Source organism: Barbatula barbatula (genome assembly GCF_947034865.1).
Source record: "Barbatula barbatula genome assembly, chromosome: 1".
NCBI lineage: Eukaryota > Metazoa > Chordata > Actinopteri > Cypriniformes > Nemacheilidae > Barbatula > Barbatula barbatula.
The window spans coordinates 33871496-33898415 of NC_136766.1; the positions used below are offsets into that span (position 1 = coordinate 33871496).

Sequence of the window (26920 nt, forward strand, 5' to 3'; positions counted from 1 at the left end):
AGAGAGAGAGAGAGAGAGAGAGAGAGAGAGAGAGAGAGAGACTGACCTGTAGGAGGTGGAGATGATGGTCAGTGTGTGAGAGCTGCTCCAGCTCACTGTCTCTCCACTTCAGCTCAGTGATCTCCTGCTCCAGATCTTTCATGAGATCTTCATCCTGTTTCTCTGCTGCTTTCTGCTGCTCGTCCATCATCTCCAGCAGCTCAGTCTGACATCTCTCAATGGATCTGATCAGAGCGCTGAAGACCTCAACACTAGCTGCTTTCTCCTCATCTGTGCTTCTCTGAAACAATCATGTTTTCATTCATCATCTTTATTTATAAGACAAACACTTCTTCTCTTCAACTTACTTTTCTGAGTTGTGCTGAGTGTTTGATGTCTTGAATCTTCTTGATTCTCTCCTGGATCATCTGCTGAACGTCTGTCTGTGTCTTCTTCAGTTGAGTCTATAGACAGACAGCAACACGCAGACACATTTGATCACAGGTAAACAGGTTATTAAATCATGTTTTAATGTTGTTATTGACTCAAACCTTCTTCTCTTCACTCATCTCCTCTAGAGGAACAGTGTTGTGAGACTTGTGGTCTCCTTCAGTACAAAACACACACAGACATGTCTGATCATCTCTACAGAAGAACTCCAGAGGTCTGTCATGTTTCTGACATATATAGTCCTTTATATTCTCCACAGGATCCATCAGTTTGTGTTTCTTTAAACTCATTTTCTCATGAAGTTTCAGGTGAGTTTCACAGTAAGATGTCTGACACATCAGGCAGGACTTCAGGGCTTTCAGCTTTCTCTCATCACAGATGTCACAGAGAACTTCAGATCTTCTCACACTGAACTTTTCTTTGTAGTGCAGCACAACCTGTCCGAGTGTTGTGTTGATCTGGAGATCTGGTCTTTTACTGAATGTTTCTTTACACATTGGACACGAGTAGATGTGACTGTTGTCCCAGCACTGTTTCAGACAGCTCCTGCAGAAGTTGTGTCCACATGGAGTGCTGACTGGATCACTGAACACATCCAGACACACAGGACACTGAAGCTCCTTCGTCAGAGAAACACTGGACGATGACAGAGCTGAGAAACAACCAGAAATCATGAACATTTATCACAGAGAGATGATATATTTCTGATTATGTAACGATACTGTAAATATAAAGGGTTTATTCATTTTGGGGGCTTGACTTACATGGAGGTTCACTCATACTGCTTCTCCATGTCCTTGTTTGTTTTGGTGATGTTGGTTCTGCCATTGCACGTCTTCTCTTTAAATCTTTTCAGATAACAGTAACAACAGAAATCACATTTTACAGCGTCACATCCGTCCCTTTCCAAACAGATCAAACAGCAAAAAACACAACAAAAGTTTTAATGTTAATATATAAACACATGTCATTGTTACACGTTCTTGTTTAATGTGAATTTCAGCGGCTGTTTTTCATTCTGTCTGTAGTTCACACACTTCCTGTTTCTTGAAGTCTTTTAGTAACTTGACACAATACCAACAAATAACTTCAGAAGAGCTCACAAGTTACAATGAAACAGACTACAATATGCTTATTAAAAATCTGTCAACATTTCAGTTCAGATTAAACTTGTTTAACTAATTTAACTCGTGTATTCATCTGGTTTAGTCTAATGTGCTCGAGTTAGACACACAAACTTGAAACAAAAGACCAACATTAGAAACTTCATAGAAATGTCTCACATATTTCATCATGTTACCTGCGAATAAGTATCAGCTGTGATCACGAACGTCTTTGAAAGTCTCAGATATCTTGTTTTTATAGAAACAAAGTGTTTACTTGATTGTTGTTTGTCTGTTTAGTTTCATTTTCACTGACAGGTCTCGCTCACCTGTGGTGATGTCATAGCTCCTCTTCACTTGTATGGAGCAGCCACTTACCCAGGAATCCTTGCAACGGCCAATCACAGAGCAGATGGGTGTCTTGGCACATTCTTATCACAAAGTGTCAATCATCCACTAGAATCGTTCTGTTGGACGTACACTACTGTTCAAAAGTCATTTATGTTCACCAAGCCCGGATCGATTGGATCCAAAATACAGTAAAAGAAGCCTGTTCTTTTATATAAGCCTGTTTTTAATAAATACTATATAGTTATGCATATTATGATCAAATATATTGTGTATTTTTTATTATATATTGCGAGACCCCACCCCACCAAAAAATGGGGGGACCCCCCAGATTCAATTCAATAAAGAAAAAGAAGAGAATATCACTTTTATGATTTGTCAAAGCAGGATGCATTACACCCTTGTGTGGTGAGGAAGGCGGGACGAGAGCCGTGACGCGGGGCCGGTGGCGTGAGTGATAAGTGGAAGCAGCTGTGCGCGCACCGGTCCCGCATCTTATCACGGAGGAGATTGGGAGCTTAAATGGATGTTCGGCAGGACTGTTGACGAGAGAGGACCGGGCCCGGACATATGTTTAGTGTGTGTATGTTTTATGGCCGGCAGTCGACCGTGAGGTGGCTGTCGGTCAGTTACGTTATTGTTTATTTAATTAAAGTTTTATTATTGAATGTTCGCCGGTTCCCGCCTCCTTCCTTCCCTTCTTACGAACTTTGCTACATTGGTGCCGAAACCCGGGAGGAAGGAGGGACATGCTGTCAGAGAGCCCTCGCTGCCGAGGGTGATCGCGGTGCTGAGGAGTTCGGGCAGCGCGGACGGGGGAAGTCCGCGAGTGGCTGCCCGAGGCGGTGGTGCTGGATCAAGAAGTCGGATGGGACGAGGACCTCGCTGCCGTGCTCCTGGGTCGAGGTGGGGTGGCTGCCGTCCAGGAGGGAGCCAAGGCCCGTTCGCCGTGGGCCGAGCCTGCTGCCAGCCGCCATGATGGGGAGGAGCAGGGAACGGAAGACCAGCTGCCCTCAGCTGGAGGGCCATCGCCGGCCGCCAGGGGGCGGAGGAGGATCGAGCCGTCCACCGAGCGTCCAGTACCATCGCATGGCACTGCGAGGAAGAGTTTCTCGGCTGGCTGAGGACCGAGCGACAGCATGTCAGGGAACCGGACAATTTTTTTTTCTTTTCCTCTCTCCCCTCTCTCGTCCCTGTCGCTCCGGGGGCTCCCGTCTCCGTTCTTTCGTCTCGCCGGTGCATACCCCCAGGCGCCGCGGACTCCGAGACTGGCTCCCCGGGGGGGGAGTAGGTACAGTCTCGGTGGTGCCCCCCGGCCTGTAAGGGGTGATGGGGGTATGTGGTGAGGAAGGCGGGACGAGAGCCGTGACGCGGGGCCGGTGGCGTGAGTGATAAGTGGAAGCAGCTGTGCGCGCACCGGTCCCGCATCTTATCACGGAGGAGATTGGGAGCTTAAATGGATGTTCGGCAGGACTGTTGACGAGAGAGGACCGGGCCCGGACATATGTTTAGTGTGTGTATGTTTTATGGCCGGCAGTCGACCGTGAGGTGGCTGTCGGTCAGTTACGTTATTGTTTATTTAATTAAATTTTTATTATTGAATGTTCGCCGGTTCCCGCCTCCTTCCTTCCCTTCTTACGAACTTTGCTACACCTTGGAAACAGGTTCATTATGTGATAGGATGTTATAGGATGAGATGGGTCCAAAGGTAACTCTATTATTTTTTTAACTGTTTACTTTAATATTATTGAAGGGGGAGTGCACTTATAGAAAACAGATCAGAGACAGAAACAATGACTTTCACTTAAACCGCATGTAAAACTTTAAATCAATTACTCTTTTTCTGTGAAGCGTGACAAATACAATGATAAAAATATTGATATTTGAGACATGTAAACCATGATAGAATGTCAATATCAGATAGTGATACAAATCTTAATCTTCCCAGTATTTATTGCGCAACCGATTATATTATTTCCGTATGCAGCCGTATGCAGTGTCTATTGCTTCATAATGCGGCCTCATTATCGTTTAATTAAAAGTTTATTAGAACTGAATTAAAATGTCATGGCTAGTCCTTAAAGGCCAAACCAGTGAGACATATCTCATTACAAAAAGAACAAAGAGTCATATTCAGGTTTTGAAAGACAAAAGGGCAATGTGTCATTTTTGAAAAAGCATCACCGTGGTATTTCCTGCAGATGGCACAAGAGGCACAAGTATCGCAATGAATACAAGAATCCACCTCCACTGTCAAAATCACACGGTCAAGATTCATGATTCATGATTCTTCTACAGTCATTCGTCTAGATTGAATATTTGAGATCCTGTAACTTTAAAGTTTGCTAGTCAGATCGACAAAAACATGTCTCATTTATGTCACATTTTTATTAATAGACAGAGGTGTTATAGAAGTTGAAATATGTATACACAGAAGATTAAGACAAATTTTAAGGAAAAATAAAGGAAAAAAGTTGGTGCACTATAAAATGATTTTGTTATAAAACGTTAGATGATTCTTAGAAATCATTGACAAAAGTTATGGAAAAGATTATTGATTTTTTGCCTTCATGCTGATGATGGTCATTTGAACTCAGTATCGTCTTGGGAGGCCTTTAGGTCTGTAGCGGTTTGGGTCGCCGCCGTTTCTCCCCCAGCGATTGGCCTCCTGGTCAGCTGCAGAATCTTGACCTCGGCCAATGGAGCGTTGGATTGCTTCTCTTCCGTTACTGCAAACATCACAACAGAGAACATCTCTCTTCAGATGTCCAGCAACATCTCCACTTCAAAAATATAAATGTTCGCACCTATTCTGACTGCAAATCAGACTGCTTTTTCTTTAAATCTTTGTTGTAATACTCATTCTCATGTTCATGCACCTGATCACCGCGGCCGCCCATCTTCCTCCCGAGCCTCTTTGAGCTGCGTCAAAGTTCCCACGCGCATGAAAATACTTGTCTGAATTCTTCCAATTGGCCTCCTTCATATCACTGTAAGCACGCCACATGTCCTTTGCACCTACAAAAAGACCATGAACCCAGTGAATATGCGCCATGAATTGACCTCAGTCCTATTTTTGTGAAACCAAGGTAAACGGAATAACAAAGAGGACTGGAACTGACCTCCAGCGGCTTGTCCGGGGAAATGGTACCACTGTGCCCGGACCCCGACCACCATAACCAACACCAGCGCGGCAAGAATGAGCTTCATGTTTGTAAATCTGAACATTTACAAATGCAGACAATCCAGATTAAAGTATCTCACCGCTTTAAAAATAAACATTCAAATGTTAACAGCACAAATAACAACAGTTCACAATCTAATAGATGGGATCAATCATAAAGCTTTTAGAGCAATGGTCGGCTAGTTGGTCTCACCTCTCCTGTCGTCCAGATTTGGGGAGTTATCCAGAAACCGGAAACATTATATAGACCCCGGATAAGGTAGGAAATGGAAATTTTACCCACTGCCACGTGTGAGATTGATCCAGGGAAAATGTGATGTGGTTAAAGATGGGATAGTCCTGTTTTGCGCAACACTTTCTGGGAAGGTCAATACGCATTTGTGCCACCATTTGATTATCTAAGTCCAAGCTTAATAAAATTATACCAAGTGAACAAAACACACTCAAAGGGATTCCAAAACCTTTATTAAAATGTCGCAATAGGGATGGGAATGTTGCTCATAAACCAGTTTGTGTGTATCATTTCCAAGTTTAGGAAACACAGACGTTCATATTTTTTAAGTCATGATTTAAACAAATTTATTAAACTGACATTTAGGACTAGACTTTAGTTAAATTAGGACATTTAAAGGTCCAGAGTCTTTCTGTTTGACCACATCCTCAAATCCATGTTTTGTTGCTATCGCAATTGTTGCAATATTTTTAATTGTTACTTTGCAAGATTTTGCTCTGAACATAATGTTCTCAGGACTGAACGTGATTCATCGTGTGCCGCTTTATCTCTGCTCCTGTTTTGTCTATTCCAGATCCTGCCCGGCAGTTTATCGTCGAGGTTGACGCCTCTGATGTCGGTGTAGGCGCAATTCTGTCTCAGCGTTCAGCCCAGGATGGGGAGGTTCATCCTTCCGCCTATCTCTCCCATCGACTCAGCCGGGCAGAGTGCACCTACGACATCGGCAACAGGGAGCTGCTGGCGGTCAAATTGGCTCTGGAGGAGTGGTGCCACTGGTTGGAGGGAGCAGCGCAGCCCTTCCTGGTCTGAACGGACCACAAGAGCCAGGAGGTTAAGTGCTCGACAGGCCCTTCGGGCGCTTTTTTTTTGGTCGTCTTGACTTCACCCTCTCGTTCCGGCCCGGATCTAAGAACATCAAACCCGATGCTCTTTCCCGCTTATTCACTGGCTCGAGGGATAGACTGTCAGGGATAGACATCCTTCCCACAGGAGTGGTGGTCGGAGCTATCACTTGGGAGATCGAGCAGCAGGTTAAGGAGGCCGGCCGAGGGGTGCAAGTGCCCAGCGGGTAACGAGGTGAGCCTCCTCCCAGACCGCCTGGGGGGGGGCTAATGTCAGTACCTTGGTGAGCACGTGTCTGTGTTGTCTTTGTGGTTAGTTTAGTTATGTGTCAACTCTAGTTGGTTATGCACCATATGCTACTGCAGTCATTTATCAGTATTCCAGTCTAGCAAAGTCTTGTACAGTAACTTAGTCTTGTCTTGTCTTGTACAGTAACTTAGTCTTGTCTTGTTGTTTGGATTCCCTTTTCGTGGAACACTTCTTACCTTAGGATTATTTGCCCTTCCAGTTGTCCCACCCCCTTATCTAGAGGAGTCTGCACCTCTTATGCTTCAACATAGTCGACCGTGCCGCCTCTACTCCTGCTGGGACCAGGAAGCCACACCATCTGCCAAACAGTGGGATACCTCTATCTCTGTCTGTGGATACTCGTCTCCTCACCACCACCGAGCCTGTCTTCATCCAGTCACTGGTGCTGCCGTACACTGGGTTTCCCAGTTGGCCCTGCAGCCAGAACCGAAGACATTGACTCCAGGCGGACATCTGCCACAGGATCCCACATTGACTTTCTGTCCACCTACCTCAAATAAATTATTATTTTCACCCGCTATTGAATCCGAGTGTTTCTACCCTGACAAAAGGTTTCTGGGTTAAAAAATCATCTGCCTTTGAAGACACAACTTTTTTATTCAGTTGTAATAAACTTTGACTTTTTACTTACTTATTATTAAGCAACGTTAAGCATTAAACACAGCTGGAAATAATAATATTTGTTAAATAAAATACTGGGAGGATCACAAAGATCAATATTTGTATCACTGTCAGACAGGCTACTGATTGACATGACACAAAAAACAATATTTGTATCATTATCTGACATATGATATTAAATGTTATTCTGTCACCAATCACGTGGCTGTGTTAACAATGCTTCAGAGTTGTTCTGACAATGGGATGCACATGTAAAAAAGAAAATTTGTATTTTTGTTATATGCCTTCATAATATAAGCAGATATGTTTTTACTACATTGGAAACAAATATTTAAAGCATTTTAACATGGGTTTAACATAGAATCATTGTCTTGTTTTGATCAGTTTGGCTTAAAATAAATTAAAAGTCGCTTAAAGACTCAATTCTAAGATAAAGTTTCATTTCAACTGTTAATATTACTGTGATTCAATTCTCTGACATGGCCTTTTTCCATCAATATTACCATTTTATTATTAGTCAGGTCAGGTCCGAGTCGATCTTCCAGAGTCAGGTCAGGTCCGAGTCGATCTTCCAGAGTCAGGTCAGGTCAGGTCCGAGTCGATCTTCCAGAGTCAGGTCAGGTCCGAGTCGATCTTCCAGAGTCAGGTCAGGTCCTATCACAGCCTGCACAGCCTGCTCTGCCCGGTTCCGCCTCCGCCCCACCTCCCTCCTGGACAGTTTTAGCAGTGTCTGGAATCTGCTCCTTAAAGGGGGGGCTATGTAACGGTCACCAGCTGGAGTGCCCTTGAGAACTACCAGAGGGCACTCCACATCAGACTTTTCACTCACTCACAAACTACATTTCCTATAACTCACTACCCGGACTCATTAGCACTGATTGCACACACACCTGCATATCATTCACATACACACATATACACCACTTCCACACACCCATTCATTGCGAAGTGTTGTTTTGTTTTTACTGCATTTCTGAGCGTTTCCCTGGTTCCTTGTCTTTTGGTTTTTGGATTTCTTGCCTGGTTCCCTGATTACTCTTTTGCCTCTGGTCCCTGCCTGTTTCGTTTGTTTCTTTGTTTGGACTGCCTGTCTGTGTATGACCCTTGCCTGTTATTTGGATTACGCCTTTGGATTGCCCTCTAATAAAGCTGCAATTGGATCTCACCTTCAAGTCTCAGAGCTGTTTGTGACAACATCATAGACTAAAGATTTCCTTCTGTAATCCCCGACGGTTACAGTCAAAACTATTCAACGATCTCCTCTAGTGCGGATGATTGTTATTTTGGCTCCGTATCGTCGTGGAAGGCCTATAGGTCTTTTATTTTATTAACAACATTTATGGAGTTCACATGTGTTCTGGATATTTAGGCTGCTTTATGATAAAAAACTAAAGCAAAAACAGTCACATCTTTGAACATCTTTAGTTTCGTTGTTTTTTTGTGTGGAATTTGCAGAAATGTTTTTCTTGTCATACTGTATATTAATAATAATTTAATTGATCATCTCAAAATGAGACCTCAAGAAGCGGCTTGGTATAAATATTAACAACTCTTATTGGCTGATTTTCCTTCATGATTCAATCATTCGTTTTTAAACGCATTAAAAAGTGTAATGACATATTGTAAATGTATTCAAAGTGTTAAATATTCCAAAATGTTTTACATTTATCAATTAAAAATGTTTACATGAAAGTCAAGACTGTAAACTTTTGACTGAACGAACTAAAATTCAGACACCTTGTCCCAACGTTCTTTTCTATCTCTGTTCGCAGCCCTTTTGTCTCAATGTGCATCTTCTAAAGGTATTGTCACGGTAGCATCACGATGATGTGCCATTGGAACTAATTCCAATGGACAAATTTCATTGATACAGCAGTCTTTAAAAAGGGAAATATTAGACTTATTATTAGGTTATTAGGTCCTGTGTGTTTTCATATGTGTCTCCAATTGATCTCGGCTGACAGCGCTATGGGAACATTCTTATTGTCAGAAGAGTGGAACCAACAGGATCTTATAGCGTGAGTTTGGTAGGCAGTTGAATAAACCGATCTTGATCTATATCGTTACAGCTTAGAAAATTGTACTGCATTAAAAATAAAAAAATTCTTATAATAAAAATATGTCTTATAATAAATACAAATCTGTTGTAAAACAGGGAATTCAGCAGGATTCGAAAACAGCAGCTTGGAATCGATCCTTGCGATTCTCAAACCAGGAATTGGAATCGGCTCCAAAGAAATCTGAATCGAACAGCCCTAATAATCAGAGACAATTGTAGAAATATATTCAGTTGTAGATTATATTTGTGTCACAAAATTAATCATATGATGTAGACAATTCAATTCAATTTGTAATTTTTTCAGATTTTGAGAGATAATTTTGAGGGCGATATTGTCCACGGATATTTCAAATTCCACAAAACTTTTGATTCTATGTATGAAATTGAGGGTGAAGTTCAAGTGCACATCAGTGTGACAGACTGTGTTAGGTAAAATTCAGGAATCCACGTGTAAGCTTTCATTTCTTTCTGCGTGAGGTCCCTTGCAAAACATGAACTTTCACTGCATCAAAACCTTTGCAACTTTTGAAGCATTATAGTTCATCAACAGTTCAAAAATATATACTGTGATAAACTAATGCTGAAATGTTGATGTAGTACTTTGAAGCAGAAATACTATATTGGGATTGATTTCATTGGTGGTCATTACTGAAAAACCAAGTCAACTTTATATACATAGCGCTTACAATTTTCATTGTTACAAAGCAGAAGTACGTGAAACATACTGACTATAAACAAAACATTAAAGTTAAACAAGATAAAACAATAAAAACACACACACCCACATGCACAGAATAACAAATACACATATTAATTGGTTACACGATTCTGCCACAAAGTAATATAAATACAATACATGTGAGCAAAAATTGCCCTTTTACTAGAAAAGTTTAGTTATAGATTTACATAACTTTCTTATTACATAAAGGTCAAAACCCAGTAGATTTTACTTTTTAGTTTCAGGAGTAACATTTGCTTTACAAAATTGCGAATTGACAATGATCAGTGGGGCATAATTTTTACCCTTATCATTAGAACATGGACTGAAGTATGGCAAGAGTTTCTCAGTGAAAGTTTGACCAGTGAAAGAGTAGATATGAGATCTGTTCTCCACATCATAAAAACAGACCAGACCCTCCTCATAATCCACAAACACCCCCACCTTCTGTGGACTCACTCTCAGAGACAGAGAGACAAGGGGACCAGCACAGGCTTTATAATTCTTCCCATCTCTCAGAATCACAGTCCAGAATCCATTCTGAGGAGTCAATGTGATCTTTCCTTTCCTGTTAATAGATTCTCTGACCACTCCTAAATCCCATTTAGTTTTTCCCTTCACCTGAACCTCAAAATAAAATCTCCCTGAAGAGAATCCCTCTTTACCCAGAACACATCTACACAGATCAAATCTCTCTGGATTATCTGGGAGTTCATGTCTGATGTCTACATCTCTCACTTGTTTTCCATCTTCAGACAGGATGAGTTTTGGATGAGCTGTATCAGGATCCAGAGTCACATCCACTGAGAGATCAGAGAATATGAATCAATATAAAGATGTTGATGTGTTTATAATTGTAGAGGTGAGTATGTGAGTGTAAAGTATTATTGAGAACAGTGAAGATCACAGATTGTACCTGAAAACTGCTGCATCCTCCTCAACACTGTCAACACAAATAACAATAAACATCATCAAGAGATTATATAAGAAACATAAAACCATCGATGGGTAAGAAGGATTCTATGAATTTATTTTCACCAACCAGTTTGAGTGAGTTTGTCATCTAGAGTCTCCTGCAGTTGAGTCAGAGCTCTCCTCAGAGTCTCCACACTCACATCAGTCTTCATACTGATCTCAGACCAGTTCTTAGTTTGTGGAGGTGTGTACAGGGATGAGTCGATCTATAGCAGAAGAGAGAAGAAATCACTCAGCACGAGAGAGAGAGAGAGAGAGAGAGAGAGAGAGAGAGAGAGAGAGAGATTAAAAAAAAGAAAAAACTTTATTACAATTTTCCGCATAAAACACTTTCAACAAGTGTTCACAAGTCAACCTTTATCACTTTACATCTACCTTTCTTTTAAACCACAAGGAAAACAAAACAAAACAAATCCTTTTTTATACTAATGAAAGAGAAAAGAATATTTTTCCATCAATAACAGAGCACAGAGCCCCATTCTTACACCATTTCATTTCAAATGTGAGAACATCATCCATGGATGTATAGAAATGGAAATCAATGAGTATTCTGGATTTTACCTTGGGTTAAAAACAGAGTATTAATATCTTGATCTACACCTTGTTCTATCTCATATAGATTGCTAACTTTGCTTGACCTATAATAAAATTTAAACACTGACACATAAATCTCTTTCTTCTAACATATTTAAAACCAACAATAAAAATACCAATAGAAAAAGATTCATTAAAGCTATCAAATAAATTGTGTAACAAATCAAACAATCTTTTCAGTCTAAAACAGTCCATATAAGCATGAAAAACAGTTTCTCGCTTCAAACAAAAAAGGCATTCTGCAGTAACATCAGAATTTAAAACTGAAATAAAAGCATTGACTGCTAATGCACCATGTAAAAGTCTCCACTGTATGTCCCCAACTCTTTAACTTAAAGGTGGCTTATACAATGATCTCCATTCTATTTTCTCATCATCACACAATTTTAAAACATCACGCCATGGTGTATCAACCCTTTTATCAAGCGTTTTTCTGTTAAAAACAAGAACACAAGCTTTATAAAAAGATTTACTAGTACTTGAAAAAAAATTAAGACACAGGGATTTTCCAGAGCTTAGAAACTTTCCTGAAACATCATCTAAAACAGGTAAAAGAAAGAAATCTGATAAAACATCTCTTTCATTAGGCACATTTTTGCCTTCACAGTAGTCCAATAAAAGTTTCAGTTCATCAGGAGTGAGTCTTTCTTTCCATCTTTCTAATAAGTGAAACACAAATCTTCTTGACCTAATCTTCAGACTCATAGCAACTCTTTCCACATCTCCAAAAACTGGTCCAAATAAATTAACTAGACTCCCCATTGTACATATTTTGGAAGCCACAAGTGTTTCAGTTAGTCCAGGAAATGTACAGTCACTGTGCGTTAAGTCAAAGCATGCTCCATGTATTAGTGGTTCTTCAAGGAGCCAGTAAAGAGATTCAAAATGTCCTTCCCTTTGTACTTTGAACATGTTCCACACTCTAAAAAGATTCTGATAAAAAATAGGCATTCCATTGATGTTCAGTTTCGACAGGACCATAAAAAAGAGATTTCTATCCAATTTCAAATTTCCAAGATTTTGTAGTATTTTACACGCAACTACTTTCCAGCTTGAAGTTACTGATCCACTAAGAAGTCTTTGCAAAAATTGTAAACGGAAAGCTGCTGTTCTACTTCGAAGATGTACCAATCCTTGACCTCCTTCTTCTATGGGTAGAAACAATATACTCTGAGGAACCCAGTGTAACTTGTCCCAGAAAAAATCAACTAAAATCGCTTGAATCTCTGCCAACCAGCGCAAAGGAGGATCTATACAGGTTAATTTATGCCATAAAGATGAAGCTATTAAATTATTTATAACTAAGGTTCGACCTCTATATGACATATTTGGGATTAACCACTTCCATTTCTCAAGTCGACCTTTTACTTTCTCGATAACTCCTTCCCAATTTTTTTGTACAGTTGCTTCATCTCCTAGAAAGACTCACAGATATTTAAACCCTCCTTTCTTCCATACTAAACCAGGGGGAAAGGAAAAACACCATCTTTTCCAATCCCCTATTAGTAGCGCTTCACTTTTTTCCCAATTAGTTTTAGCAGAAGACCGTTTTTTAAAATCCTCAAGTACACTCATTAAAACCTTTACATCACTCTGTTGGCTAACAAACACTAAGACATCATCAGCATATGCAGAGAGACTTATAGTTTTTCCCAGCATTGGCACATTAAAACCTTGTACATTTTATCTTAATTGTTCTAAAAAAGGTTCAATTGCTAATGAATATAACATTCCAGAAAGCGGGCATCCCTGCCTCACACCTCTAAGAACTTTAAAAGGAGTGCTTAAGCCACCATTAATTTTGAGTATGCTCTCAACATCACTGTACAAAACTTGAATTTTATCTATAAAACTTTTACTAAAACCAAAAGCTTTTAGCGTTTCCCATAGGTACATATGTTCAACCCTGTCGAATGCTTTTTCTTGGTCTAGCGAAATTAATCCAATGTCACTATTTGATAACCTAGAGACATCATAGATATCCCTAATAAGGGAGATATTCTCAAAAATAGACCTTTTGGGGACACAGTAGGTTTGGTCCGGATGGATCACCTCATTCATGACTTTTGATAATCTGTTTGTTAAAATCTTGGAAAGAAGTTTATAATCACTGCACAGAAGTGAAACAGGTCTCCAGTTTTTTATCTCTGTGAGGTCTCCTTTTTTGGGAAGGAGGGTTAGGACCGCTCTCCGGCAACTCAAAGGTAGAAGACCTTCGTCCAAACTACCATTGAGTACTTCTAAGAGATCCTCTCCCAAAATATCCCAAAAACATTTATAGAAGTCTATTGGTATGCCATCAATTCCAGGCACTCTTCCTGATTCCATGCTCTGAACAGCCTTATGCAGTTCTCCCAGGTTGAGCACCCCTGAAATCTCTGCATTAGCTTCATCAGACACCTGTGGTTAATCCTTGAAGAATACACTCTCGCTGATTTTGTCTGGTCCTAATTCACTTCTGTACAGTTTCTCATAAAAACCAATTGCCCTCCTCCTAATAGCTACAGGGTTGGACAACAGAAAACCTTCATCAGATCTCAAAGCGTGAATTATTCTCTTTTGTCCATTTTTCCTTTCATGATTAAAGAAATACTTTGAAGGTGCATCCATCTGGTCAAGATTTTAACCCCTAATAATTCTGCCAATTGATTCTTTTTTTTTGGAAAGAATTTTTAAAAAACCTTGTTTTGATTCTGCCAATTCCTGTATCTTAATTATATCAGTCTCTAAGTGTTTCATTAACTGATTTAAAACTTTAGTGCTGTTGTGAGCATACTGCTGACAATACTGTTTAATCTGTATTTTTCCAAAATCCCACCATTTTTGCACTGATTGGAAAGATGCTTTTTTTGATCTGTGATCAGCCCAAAACAGTTTAAAAGTGCTTATAAAATCCTTGTTTTCTAACAAAGTTAAATTAAAATGCCAATAAGCACTTTTAGGCTTGACAGAATTCAATATAAAAGAACACTGTACTATACAATGGTCCGAAAGACCAACAGGAAAAATACAACAATTTTTAAAAATACCAGCATGATGCTTAAACACATAAAATCTATCCAATCGTGCCAGAGATAAAACATTATCACGTGCATGTGACCAAGTGTATTGTCTCTTATCCTCATGGAAAGACCTCCATACATTAATTATTTGAATGAGACGTTTTCTTGAAAGCATATGGGGTTCGATATGATTCCTGTCACAATTACTCACTGTACAATTAAAATCACCTCCCAAAAATAAATAATAATCATTGGAGACAATTTTGTAAAACAGAACATAGTGTATCTAAAAAAACAACATCCTATCAATGGTTGAGTTGGGGACATACACACAAATAAAGACAAAATTATAATTGTCCACTTGTGCCCTCACTTTTAAAAGTCTACCCTTCAAAAACTCCTCAACTTGGTATGAGATCGGATTAAAGGTTCTTGCAAACAAAATTGCTACTCCTCCACTTAACGTGGTATTGTGGCTAAGAAAAGATAACCCTTCCCATTCCTTCATCCAATCATTTACATTGTTCACATCACTATGCGTTTCTTGAATCAAAGTAACAGCTATTTTTTTCTGCTTAATAATCTCATACAGCTCAGCTCTTTTTCTATGATCTCTAGCACCATTAATGTTCAAGGAGGCAATCTGCACTTCCGCCATACTGAAATAAATAAACAAACAAAAAAAACCAAGCAAACCCAAAATACTTATATTCTTAATCCTCATTTTCATTTAACTCTATGCCAACCTTCCTCACAATTTTTTTCAAACGGTAAAATTCCTTGTTTGAAAGGCACCCCTCTGCTATAAGACTTTTGGCTTTGTCATAAAACTGCTTTAGATCAGTGAAATATTCCTTTACAATCACACCTCTTTTGTTTTTTGTGATACTAAGAAACCGCTTTATTTCTTCAGCATCATAGCTTCTGCTTATACCTTCAGTCTGAGACAACACTACACTTGAATCAGACATTTCACTTTCACTTTCTGACTCTTCCTGTTCTTCAAACGCTTCTCCTTTTTAAAAACACTTTGCACTACTGATCCTTTCTACATTTTTCCTTTTTGTCGGTACTTTGAACATCTTATTTTCCGCTTCTGTCTCAGGCACAGCTTCTTCCCTCATGTTTTCTACTTCACAGTTCAACAATTTAGTTTCAGCATTTAGGGCAGTTTCTGAAATATTCCTACCTTCACCAGCTTCTACAGGCCCCACAACAGATGTTCCTTCCCCAGCAAGTTTGTCTACGATCAGCACTGCTTCGGCCAGACCGACCTCAGAGGATTTTACAGTAGGCCCATCTTTCTCATTTGCAACACTATCCTTACTGCCTCCAGCTGCATTACTCTTGTCAGGGCATGAACGGATTAAGTGCCCTGATTTATTGCATCCGAAGCATTTCATTTTATCAGTGGTTATAAACACTACATATTCAAAATCATCCACACAGAAATTTAGTGCCAAATCAAGTTCAGCGTCATCTTTGATTACCATGAAAGCAAATCTCCTAAATGAGACAATATGTTTCAATAAAGGAGACTCGCACCCGATCGTAATCTTTCTAATCGGCGAGACCAACTTTCCATAACGTGAAAGCGCCTGTGTCACAATATCATCACTAAGAAAAGGAGGGATATTGGATATTGTGACTTTCTTTGATGGTAAAATAAGAGGCAAAACAGGTGTCAGTATTTCGTCAATGATTATACCTCGCGCAACCACCTCGTTTGCTCTTTCCACTGTATTAAAAAAAATCACGGTCGGGTTATTCATTCTGGATGCAGAGAGAATATTTTGATGGTCAACAACTTCTCCGACACCCAGACAGCAAGCCTCCACACTCGCCACGGATACTATCTTAACTCCGTGACGCCGTGTGAGGAGATCAAGCCCATTCCCACCCTGAGCTGCCATGCTTCAAAAGAAAGCAGGCAGCACGAACAAAACAAACACACTACAATAAACAATATAAATAAACACAAACTACAGATAAGAAAAAAGAAGAAAAAAAAAGGAATCACAAAAGAAACAAATACACACGCTCACACTCGCTAAGCTTTAGCACATGCTCCACAAACGCCCACCCACGCATGTGCACGGGAGAGAGAGAGAGAGAGAGAGAGAGAATGAGAGAGAGAGAGAGAGAGAGAGAGAGAGAGAGAGAGAGAGAGAGAGAGAATTTGAATTTTGAAAAAACTTTATTTTCAATTTTTACAGTCTCTCTTCACAGAGATTTTTCCTTTTTTTCCTTCAAAACTCTCTACACAATAAACCATCACGCAGGACATTAGAACCTCAAACAGTTAGACATAAAAAAAACAAATCACTTTCACAGACTGCACACAAAGCACCATGACTGCACCATCTCAATTCAAAAGTTGAAAGATCACTCATAGTTTTATAAAACCGATAATCAATCAAGACTCTAGATTTGATCGCAGCTAAAAAACACACGTTCACATCGTCGCTACCCTTTTGTTCCACTCTGTTTTTCCTGCTGATATAAATAGCCATTTTTGCTTGCCCTAGAATGAAATTCAATAATTGACAGGTAAAGCGTTTTCCCCGAAAGTACTTAAAACCCAAAAGGAAAGTCTCAATACAAAAAGTTTCATCAAACCTACAAAACAATTCTTCTAATCTCATAAAAAAAAGGTTTTAATCTAAAACAATGCATGAAAGCATGAAAAACAGTCTCCCTTTGAGGACAGAAAGGGCAAGCAGAATTAACTTCTGGATTCAACACTGAAATAAAAGAATTGACAGCAATGGCACCATGAAGAATTCTCCATTGTATATCCCCAAACCTTTTTGACAATGGTGGCTTATATAATGAACTCCATTCAGGTTTTACATCATTCCTCAGTTTAAAAACCGGACGCCATGGTGTGTCTACTCTCTTTTCTAACATTTTCTTATTAAGAACCAACACACAGGCTCTATACAGTTTTTTCCCCTCACTTGAAAAGAAATCTAACAACAAAGATTCACCTGATTTCAGCAAAAAACCTGTACCCTCTTCCAGATTGGGTTGAATAATCAAAAAAGGAAAGGGGTCCTCAACATCAGGAGAACAAACCCCTGTCGAAAAGTCCCTTAACAAATGTTCTTCCTCAACTGTAAAACATGATTTAAGTTTTACCAGAAACCTAGATAATACACGAACAGATCTGATTCCTAAATGTTTAGATACGGCATCCACATTCTCAAATTGAGGCCCGGATAATGTCAACAAGTGTCCCAAAGTGAAGACCTTGGATTGCAGGAAGATGGTGCTGAATCCCGGCAAATAGCAGTAAGTAGCAATGTCCAAACGGGCCCCAAGTATCAGTGGTTCCTGCAAAAGCCAGTGGAGAGAGTACGAGTTCTCAATCTTGTGCACACGAAAAACACTCCACACCTTAAAAAGATTCCGATAGAAAGCAGGCAGTTCCGATACATCCAATTTGGTTGGATCCATTAAAAAAAGGGGTTTATCCAGTCCGAAACCCCCAATAGTATGCAAAATAGTGCAACTCACAGCACGCCAACTAAAATCTGTAGAACCATCAAGCAATCTTTTTACAAACTGTAACCGAAAAGCCATTCTACCTTGTAAATTAATCAAACCTTGCCCGCCTTCATCTTTGGGGAGGTATAAAACACTCTGTGGGACCCAGTGCAGTTTGTCCCAAAAGAAATTCACCAGAGCTGCCATGCCAATCTATGCCAAAGTGAAGATGCCACTAAGTTGTTGACAATGAGAGTTCGCCCCCTATAGGACATATTCGGTAATAACCATTTCCACTTATCCAAGCGCCCTTTAATTTTTTCCATCAAACCCTCCCAATTTTTTTGTAGCACACTGTCATCCCCTAAATAAACTCCTAGATATTTTATACCCCCATTTCCCCAACACAACCCATCAGGAAGGCAAGGTTTACCATCGGCCCATTGTCCTAACAATAGAGCATCACTTTTTTTCCAATTAACCTTTGCAGAAGACAACAGTCTAAATTCTTCAATTAAATTAAATAAAATCTGCACATCACTTTGTCTGTTAATCATGATCATAATATCATCGGCATAAACTGACACACAAATCTTTTTCTTACAAATTGGTAAAAACAAACCACTTAATTGACCTCTTATCTGTTGAAGTAACGGCTCAATTGCCAATGAATACAACATTCCAGACAAGGAGCAACCTTGTCTGATACCCCTGAGAACCTGAAAAGGAGCACATAAGCCACCATTTATTTTCAGCATACTCTCAACGCCACAATAGAGTACCCTAATCATGTCTACAAAGTTTTTACTAAACCCAAAAGCTGTCAAAGCACTCCATAAATATGAGTGCTCAACTCGGGCAAACGCCTTCTCCTGATCCAGAGATAACAAGCCACAGTCCAAGTTTAACAATTTAGAGACATAAAAAATATCTCGAATTAAAGAAATATTATCAACTATAGATCTACCAGGGACACAGTACGTCTGGTCCGGATGGATAACCTGATCCAACACTTCAGCCAATCTGTTCCCCAATGCCTTAGAAAGTATTTTATAGTCAGTGCAGAGAAGCGAGACAGGACGCCAGTTCTTTATATCTGTGAGGTCCCCTTTTTTTGGAATAAGAGTGATCACCGCTCTTCGGCAACTCAACGGCAACCCGCCCTCCGACAGGCTGTCCTTCAGTACCTCCAGCAGATCTACACCCATTTCCAACCAAAAGGCCTTATAGAAGTCAACTGGGAGGCCATCCATTCCTGGTGCCCTCCCGGACTCCATGCTTTGGAGGGCCTTATAAAGCTCTTCCAGGGTCAACACCCCTTCAAGATCATTATTGGCCTCCTCTGAAACCTTTGGTAGACTGTCAAGGAAAACATTGTCCCCATGACATTCTGACTTTAGCTCGCTCCTATACAGATTTTTATAAAAATTAACTGCTCTTCCCCGAATACCAGCAGGATCTGACAATAATACTCCATCTTCGGAGCGCAATCCATGAATAAGCCGCTTCTGACCATTCATTTTTTCCAGATTGAAAAAGTATTGGGACGGTGCATCCATCTGATCAATGCTTTGAAAGCGTGAACGGACCAGAGCCCCCTGTATTTTATGCCCCAGTAGATCAGCTAACTGAGCTTTCTTCTTTGAACAGGCTTGTAAATAATGAATCTCGCCAGTAAATTGTGCTAAATTTTGCAATTCAATTATCTCCCCCTCCAAAAGCTCTAAAGAACGCGTCAACTCCTTAGTAACGTTGTGAGTATACTGTTGAGAAAACTGTCTTATTTGTATCTTGCCAACATCCCACCACTGTTGCAATGAATAAAAAGAAGACTTCTTTGTTCTATGAACCTCCCAGAAGTACTTAAATGATTCCTTAAAAAAACATCACTTAACAGATTAGTATTAAAAATGCCAGTATGCGCTTTTTGGTTTTATAGAGCTTAAAATAAGTTTACAGTGCACCATACTGTGATCAGAAAAACTTACTGGCGTTATATAACATTTATTAAAAATACTAAGATGGTGATTAAAACTGTAAAATCTATCCAGCCTAGCTAAAGACATAACATTATCACGTGTGTGAAGCCAAGTGAACTGTCTCTCGTTACCATTTAAAGATCTCCAAATATCACATAAATCATACTTTTTACTAATATGAATTAAACGTTTACGCGAAGCCAAATGAGGCTCAATGTGATTCCGATCTAGATTATGCTCAGTACAATTGAAATCACCACCTAGGAACAAAAAGTCTTCAGGGCAACAGTTTTGTAGAGTTGAACATAGTATGTCTAAAAGAACCATTCTTTCAACTGGTGCAGTTGGAACATACACACAAATAAAAACAAACACATAACTTTCTACAACAGCTCTTACTTTTAAAAGTCTACCTTTTACTATTTCATCAACATCATAAGAGATGGGACAAAATTTTTTTGTAAATAGAATGGCAACTCCCCCACTTATGAAGTATTATGGCTTAGCACAGGGATGCCATCAAACTCCCTCGCCCAGTCGACATCATTTTTCGAGTCACTATGAGTTTCTTGTAACAAAACAACATCAATATTCTTTTGCTTAATTACTTCATATATAGTAGCTCTTTTTCTAGAATCCCTTGCCCCGTTAACATTCAAAGTAGCTATATGAACTTCACTCATGAATGATAGGAAGGAAAAGAAAAACCACCCAAATTTAACAGCCATCATTGTTTAAATCAATACTGAGACTCCTCACAATTTTCTTAATTCGATAGACTTCTCTATTAGTAAAGCAACTTTCTGCCATTAAGCTTCTTGCCTTTTCAGCGAACTGCTTCACATCAGGGAAATATTCCTGCACGCGCACACCTCTTTTATTTTTTGTTGATCTAAGGAATAACTTGATGTTATCAAGTTCATATTCCCGACCACTGAAATCCCCCTGAGAAAAAGTCATACTAGAGTCAGAAGACCCACCATCACTTTCCGTATCCTGATCCATATCTTCTTGCACTTCACTCTTTTTACTTATTTATATTTTACACATTCTATTTGTTCATCACGTTTTCCCTCAGAAACCAGTGCCACGCTCAGTGAATCCTCAACACTAGCCTCCGAGAAGGTCTCCGAGTGCTCACAGTGCAGTGAAATCGACGCAAAAACACTCTCACCGGGAACACCCGTAACTGTCACCGCCACAGCCGAGCTCGGCCCCGGCAATACCTCCTCAACTGTGTCAGCCACACCAACTGCACTACCATCGCCTTGTGTGTTTACATTCACTGCGTTTGCTTCCCTGTCTGGAACTTTATCAGGACAACTGCGGATTAAATGTCCAGTTCTCCCGCAATCAAAACACTTCGATTTCGTGGTAGTGACAAAAATCACATAATCAAAGTTGTCAATGCGAAATTTGAGCGTCAAGTCAAGCTCGGCATCATCCTGAATAATCATGTAAGCGAATCGCCTGAACGAAACAATGTGTTTCAACAACGGTGATCCGCTATTGATTGGGATCTTTATGATCTGAGATACCAATTTACCATAGCGAGATAAAGCTTGCGTCAACATTTCATCGCTTATGAACGGTGGAACATTTGATAAAATGACTCTCTTAGCTGGCAATGAAAGAGGAAGAACAGAGACAAAATCACCACCAATGACTATTCCGTGTTCGACTACTTCATTGACTTTATCGACGCTATTAAGAAACACCACCACAGCACCATTCATTCTGGAGGCAGATAACACGCTCTCATGTCCCACAACCTTACCAATAGCAAGACAACATTCCTCCACACTCACCGCGGCGGCAACTTTAACCGCATTTCGCCACGTGAGTAAACTCAAAACCTGCGGGCGTGGGGCCGACATGCTTCCTCGATAGAGTGGATCGCACGCGGCCCAACAAAACCCCCAAAAAAATATACAAGACCAGAAAAAAAACAACAAGGGGAAAGATAGAAACAACCAGCTTCACTCACAAGCTCTCCAGTCACGCTCACACTCCGTCAACTCGCACCCAGACACACCGGAAGAGAGAGAGAGAGAGAGAGAGAGAGAGAGAGAGAGAGAGAGAGAGAGAGAGAGAGAGAGAAAGACACATAGAGAGAGAGAGAGAGAGACAGAGAGAGAGAGAGAGAGAGAGAGAGAGAGACAGAGAGAGACTGACCTGTAGGAGGTGGAGATGATGGTCAGTGTGTGAGAGCTGCTCCAGCTCACTGTCTCTCCACTTCAGCTCAGTGATCTCCTGCTCCAGATCTTTCCTGAGATCTTCATCCTGTTTCTCTGCTGCTTTCTGCTGCTCGTCCATCATCTCCAGCAGCTCAGTCTGACATCTCTCAATGGATCTGATCAGAGCGCTGAAGACCTCAACACTAGCTCCTTTCTCCTCATCTGTGTTTCTCTGAAACAATCATGTTTTCATTCATCATCTTTATTTATAAGACAAACACTTCTTCTCTTCAACTTACTTTTCTGAGTTGTGCTGAGTGTTCGATGTCTTGAATCTTCTTGATTCTCTCCTGGATCATCTGCTGAACGTGTGTCTGTGTCTTCTTCAGTTGAGACTATAGGCAGACAGCAACACACAGACACATTTGATCACAGGTAAACAGGTTATTAAATCATGTTTTAATGTTGTTATTGACTCAAACCTTCTTCTCTTCACTCATCTCCTCTAGAGGAACAGTGTTGTGAGTCTTGTGGTCTCCTTCAGTACAAAACACACACACACATGTCTGATCATCTCTACAGAAGAACTCCAGAGGTCTGTCGTGTTTCTGGCATATATAGGCCTTTAAATTATCCACAGGATCCATCAGTTTGTGTTTCTTTAAACTCATTTTCTCATGAAGTTTCAGGTGAGTTTCACAGTAAGATGTCTGACACATCAGGCAGGACTTCAGGGCTTTCAGCTTTCTCTCATCACAGATGTCACAGAGAACTTCAGATCTTCTCACACTGAACTTTTCTTTGTAGTGCAGCACAACCTGTCTGAGTGTTGTGTTGATCTGGAGATCTGGTCTTTTACTGAATGTTTCTTTACACATTGGACACGAGTAGATGCGACTGTTGTCCCAGCACTGTTTCAGACAGCTCCTGCAGAAGTTGTGTCCACATGGAGTGCTGACTGGATCACTGAACACATCCAGACACACAGGACACTGAAGCTCCTTCGTCAGAGAAACACTGGACGATGACAGATCTGAGAAACAACCAGAAATCATGAACGTTTATCACTGAGAGATGATCACTGATTATGTAAAGATACTGTAAATATAAAGGGTTTATTCATTTTGGGGGCTTGACTTACATGGAGGTTCACTCATACTGCTTCTCCTTGTCCTTGTTTGTTTTGGTGATGTTGGTTCTGCCATTGCACGTCTTCTCTTTAAATCTTTTCAGATAACAGTAACAGCAGAAATCACATTTTACAGCGTCACATCCGTCCCTTTCCAAACAGATCAAACAGCAAAAAACACAACAAAAGTTTTAATGTTAATATATAAACACATGTCATTGTTACACGTTCTTGTTTAATGTGAATTTCAGCGGCTGTTTTTCATTCTGTCTGTAGTTCACACACTTCCTGTTTCTTGAAGTCTTTTAGTAACTTGACACAATACCAACAAATAACTTCAGAAGAGCTCACAAGTTACAATGAAACAGACTACAATATGCTTATTAAAAATCTGTCAACATTTCAGTTCAGATTAAACTTGTTTAACTAATTTAACTCGTGTATTCATCTGGTTTAGTCTAATGTGCTCGAGTTAGACACACAAACTTGAAACAAAAGACCAACATTAGAAACTTCATAGAAATGTCTCACATATTTCATCATGTAACCTGCGAATAAGTATCAGCTGTGATCACGAACGTCTTTGAAAGTCTCAGATATCTTGTTTTTATAGAAATAAAGTGTTTACTTGATTGTTGTTTGTCTGTTTAGTTTCATTTTCACTGACAGGTCTCGCTCACCTGTGGTGATGTCATAGCTCCTCTTCACTTGTATGGAGCAGCCACTTACCCAGGAATCCTTGCAACGGCCAATCACAGAGCGGATGGGTGTCTTGGCACATTCTTATCACAAAGTGTCAATCATCCACTAGAATCGTTCTGTTGGACGTACACTACTGTTCAAAAGTCATTTATGTTCACCAAGCCCGGATCGATTGGATCCAAAATACAGTAAAAGATGCCTGTTCTTTTATATAAGCCTGTTTTTAATAAATAGTATATAGTTATGCATATTATGATCAAATATATTGTGTATTGTTTATAAATTGTATATTTCGAGACCCCACCCCACCAAAAGATGGGGGGGACCCCCCAGATTCAATTCAATAAAGAAAAAGAAGAGAATATCACTTTTATGATTTGTCAAAGCAGGATGCATTACACCCTTGGAAACAGGTTCATTATGTGATAGGATGTTATAGGATGAGATGGGTCCAAAGGTAACTCTATTATTTTTTTAACTGTTTACTTTAATATTATTGAAGGGGGAGTGCACTTATAGAAAACAGATCAGAGACAGAAACAATGACTTTCACTTAAACCGCATGTAAAACTTTAAATCAATTACTCTTTTTCTGTGAAGCGTGACAAATACAATGATAAAAATATTGATATTTGAGACATGTAAACCATGATAGAATGTCAATATCAGATAGTGATACAAATCTTAATCTTCCCAGTATTTATTGCGCAACCGATTATATTATTTCTGTATGCAGCCGTATGCAGTGTCTATTGCTTCATAATGCGGCCTCATTATCGTTTAATTAAAAGTTTATTAGAACTGAATTAAAATGTCATGGCTAGTCCTTAAAGGCCAAACCAGTGAGACACATCTCAATACAAAAAGAACAAAGAGTCATATTCAGGTTTTGAAAGACAAAAGGGCAATGTCTCATTTTTGAAAAAGCATCACCGTGGTATTTCCTGCAGATGGCACAAGAGGCACAAATATCGCAATGAATACAAGAATCCACCTCCACTGTCAAAATCACACGGTCAAGATCCATGATTCATGATTCTTCTACAGTCATTCGTCTAGATTGAATATTTGAGATCCTGTAACTTTAAAGTTTTAAAGTTAAAGTGTTTAAGAAGTTGAAATATGTATACACAGAAGATTAAGACACATTTTAAGTAAAAATAAAGGAAAAAAGAACAAAAATGATTTTGTTATAAAACGTTAGATGATTCTTAGAAATCATTGACAAAAGTTATGGAAAAGATTATTGATTTTTTGCCTTCATGCTGATGATGGTCATTTGAACTCAGTATCGTCTTGGGAGGCCTTTAGGTCTGTAGCGGTTTGGGTCGCCGCCGTTTCTCCCCCAGCGATTGGCCTCCTGGTCAGCTGCAGAATCTTGACCTCGGCCAATGGAGCGTTGGATTGCTTCTCTTCCGTTACTGCAAACATCACAACAGAGAACATCTCTCTTCAGATGTCCAGTAACATCACCACTTCAAACATATAAATGTTCACACGTATTCTGACTGCAAATCAGACTGCTTTTTGTTCATTATTTAGTCCATATCATCTATTTCATAAAACATTGTTGTAATACTCATTCTCATGTTCATGCACCTGATCACCGCGGCCGCCCATCTTCCTCCCGAGCCTCTTTGAGCTGCGTCATAGTTCCCACGCGCATGAAAATACTTGTCTGAATTCTTCCAATTGGCCTCCTTCATATCACTGTAAGCACGCCACATGTCCTTTGCCCCTACAAAAAGACCACGAACCCAGTGAATATGCGCCATGAATTGACCTCAGTCCTATTTTTGTGAAACCAAGGTAAACGGAATAACAAAGAGGACTGGAACTGACCTCCAGCGGCTTGTCCGGGGAAACGGTACCACTGTGCCCGGACCCCGACCACCATAACCAACACCAGCGCGGCAAGAATGAGCTTCATGTTTGTAAATCTGAACATTTACAAATGCAGACAATCCAGATTAAAGTATCTCACCACTTTAAAAATAAACATTCAAATGTTAACAGCACAAATAACAACAGTTCACAATCTAATAGATGGGATCAATCATAAAGCTTTTACAGCAATGGTCGGCTAGTTGGTCTCACCTCTCCTGTCGTCCAGATTTGGGGAGTTATCCACAAAACTGGAGACATTATATAGACCCCGGATTAGGTGGGAAATGGAAATTTTACCCACTGCCACGTGTGAGATTGATCCAGGAAAATGTGATGTGGTTAAAGATGGGATAGTCCTGTTTTGCGCAACACTTTCTGGGAAGGCTGTAACGGTCAATACGCATTTGTGCCACCATTTGATTATCTAAGTCCCAGCTTAATTAAATTACACCAAGTGAACAAAACACACTCAAAGGGATTCCAAAACCTTTATTAATATGTCGCAATAGGGATGGGAATGTTGCTCATGAACCAGTTTGTGTGTATCATTTCCAAGTTTAGGAAACGTTCATATTTTTTAAGTCATGATTTGAACAAATGTATTTAACTGACTTTTAGGACTAGACTTAGATAAATTGCTACTGTTACGATACTACTGTTAAGATACTACCGTTAAGATACTACCGTTATGATGTTACTGTTACGATACTACCGTTACGACGCTACTGTTACGATACTACCGTTAAGATACTACCGTTAAGATACTACCGTTAAGATACTACTGTTATGATGTTACTGTTACGATACTACCGTTACGATACTACCGTTACGACGCTACTGTTAAGATACTACCGTTAAGATACTACCGTTAAGATACTACCGTTGAGATACTACCGTTATGATGTTACTGTTACGATACTACCGTTACGATACTACCGTTACGACGCTACTGTTACGATACTACTGTTACGATACTACTGTTAAGATACTACCGTTTAGATACTACCGTTTAGATACTACCGTTACGATACTACCGTTAAGATACTACCGTTAAGATACTACCGTTAAGATACTACCGTTTAGATACTACCGTTGAGATACTACCGTTATGATGTTACTGTTACGATACTACCATTACGA

The 26920-nt window shown here is 39.8% G+C and overlaps 4 protein-coding genes across 10 annotated transcripts in view; all 4 read right to left on the reverse strand.

The window, feature by feature from the left end:
- The window catches only part of LOC306901722 (E3 ubiquitin/ISG15 ligase TRIM25-like), a gene marked incomplete at its 3' end in the record, with an annotated part of 2870 nt that extends 1013 nt beyond the window's left edge, over positions 1 to 1857 (reverse strand). The window contains exons 1-5 of the mRNA XM_079469726.1: positions 1730 to 1857; positions 1194 to 1277; positions 531 to 1081; positions 348 to 443; positions 47 to 280 (exon numbers count right to left, since the gene is read on the reverse strand). Coding sequence (XP_079325852.1) covers positions 47 to 280; positions 348 to 443; positions 531 to 1081; positions 1194 to 1257 — 945 coding nt within the window. The 5' untranslated portion in view covers positions 1258 to 1277; positions 1730 to 1857. The remainder of the gene's footprint in view (positions 1 to 46; positions 281 to 347; positions 444 to 530; positions 1082 to 1193; positions 1278 to 1729) is intronic.
- Positions 1 to 5096, reverse strand: part of LOC306894286 (serum amyloid A-5 protein-like) — a 28954-nt gene extending 23858 nt beyond the window's left edge. Inside the window, exons 1-3 of the mRNA XM_079456710.1 lie at positions 5003 to 5096; positions 4760 to 4898; positions 4447 to 4609 (exon numbers count right to left, since the gene is read on the reverse strand). Of these exons, the coding sequence (XP_079312836.1) occupies positions 4474 to 4609; positions 4760 to 4898; positions 5003 to 5090 (363 nt within the window). The 5' untranslated portion in view covers positions 5091 to 5096 and the 3' untranslated portion in view covers positions 4447 to 4473. The remainder of the gene's footprint in view (positions 1 to 4446; positions 4610 to 4759; positions 4899 to 5002) is intronic.
- LOC306894238 (E3 ubiquitin-protein ligase TRIM39-like) overlaps positions 1 to 23905 on the reverse strand; it is a 42365-nt gene extending 18460 nt beyond the window's left edge. Inside the window, exons 1-8 of one of the 7 annotated variants that reach the window (XR_013786673.1) lie at positions 23740 to 23905; positions 23204 to 23287; positions 22545 to 23095; positions 22362 to 22457; positions 22061 to 22294; positions 10889 to 11027; positions 10763 to 10789; positions 9953 to 10649 (exon numbers count right to left, since the gene is read on the reverse strand). Coding sequence is in view for 5 of the 7 variants with exons in the window: in XM_079456609.1 (XP_079312735.1) it covers positions 10075 to 10649; positions 10763 to 10789; positions 10889 to 11027; positions 22061 to 22294; positions 22362 to 22457; positions 22545 to 23095; positions 23204 to 23267 (1686 nt within the window). In the remaining 2 variants the exon portion in view is untranslated. Of the gene's footprint in view, positions 1 to 9343; positions 10650 to 10762; positions 10790 to 10888; positions 11028 to 22060; positions 22295 to 22361; positions 22458 to 22544; positions 23096 to 23203; positions 23342 to 23722 lie in introns of those variants that run through there. The other 6 variants (XR_013786674.1, XM_079456609.1, XM_079456610.1 and 3 more) reach the window with 6 other exon arrangements.
- Positions 23906 to 24249: 344 nt separating this feature from the next.
- On the reverse strand, positions 24250 to 26008 carry LOC306894291 (serum amyloid A-5 protein-like). Its single transcript, XM_079456721.1, has 4 exons — positions 25991 to 26008; positions 25736 to 25833; positions 25493 to 25631; positions 24250 to 25314 (listed from the first exon to the last, which is right to left on the reverse strand). The coding sequence occupies exons 2-4, from the start codon at positions 25821 to 25823 to the stop codon at positions 25179 to 25181; spliced, it is 363 nt and encodes a 120-aa protein (XP_079312847.1). The 5' UTR covers positions 25824 to 25833; positions 25991 to 26008; the 3' UTR covers positions 24250 to 25178.
- Between the last annotated feature and the right edge of the window lie 912 nt (positions 26009 to 26920).

Coding starts and splice junctions, on each gene's coding strand:
- LOC306894291 (XM_079456721.1), bottom strand. CDS start 25,823: ATGAAGCTCATTCTTGCCGCGCTGGTGTTGGTTATGGTGGTCGGGGTC. Junction 25,632..25,735: donor CCCCGGACAAGCCGCTGGAG/GTCAGTTCCAGT, acceptor GTCTTTTTGTAG/GGGCAAAGGACATGTGGCGT. Junction 25,315..25,492: donor TGGGCGGCCGCGGTGATCAG/GTGCATGAACAT, acceptor TGATGTTTGCAG/TAACGGAAGAGAAGCAATCC.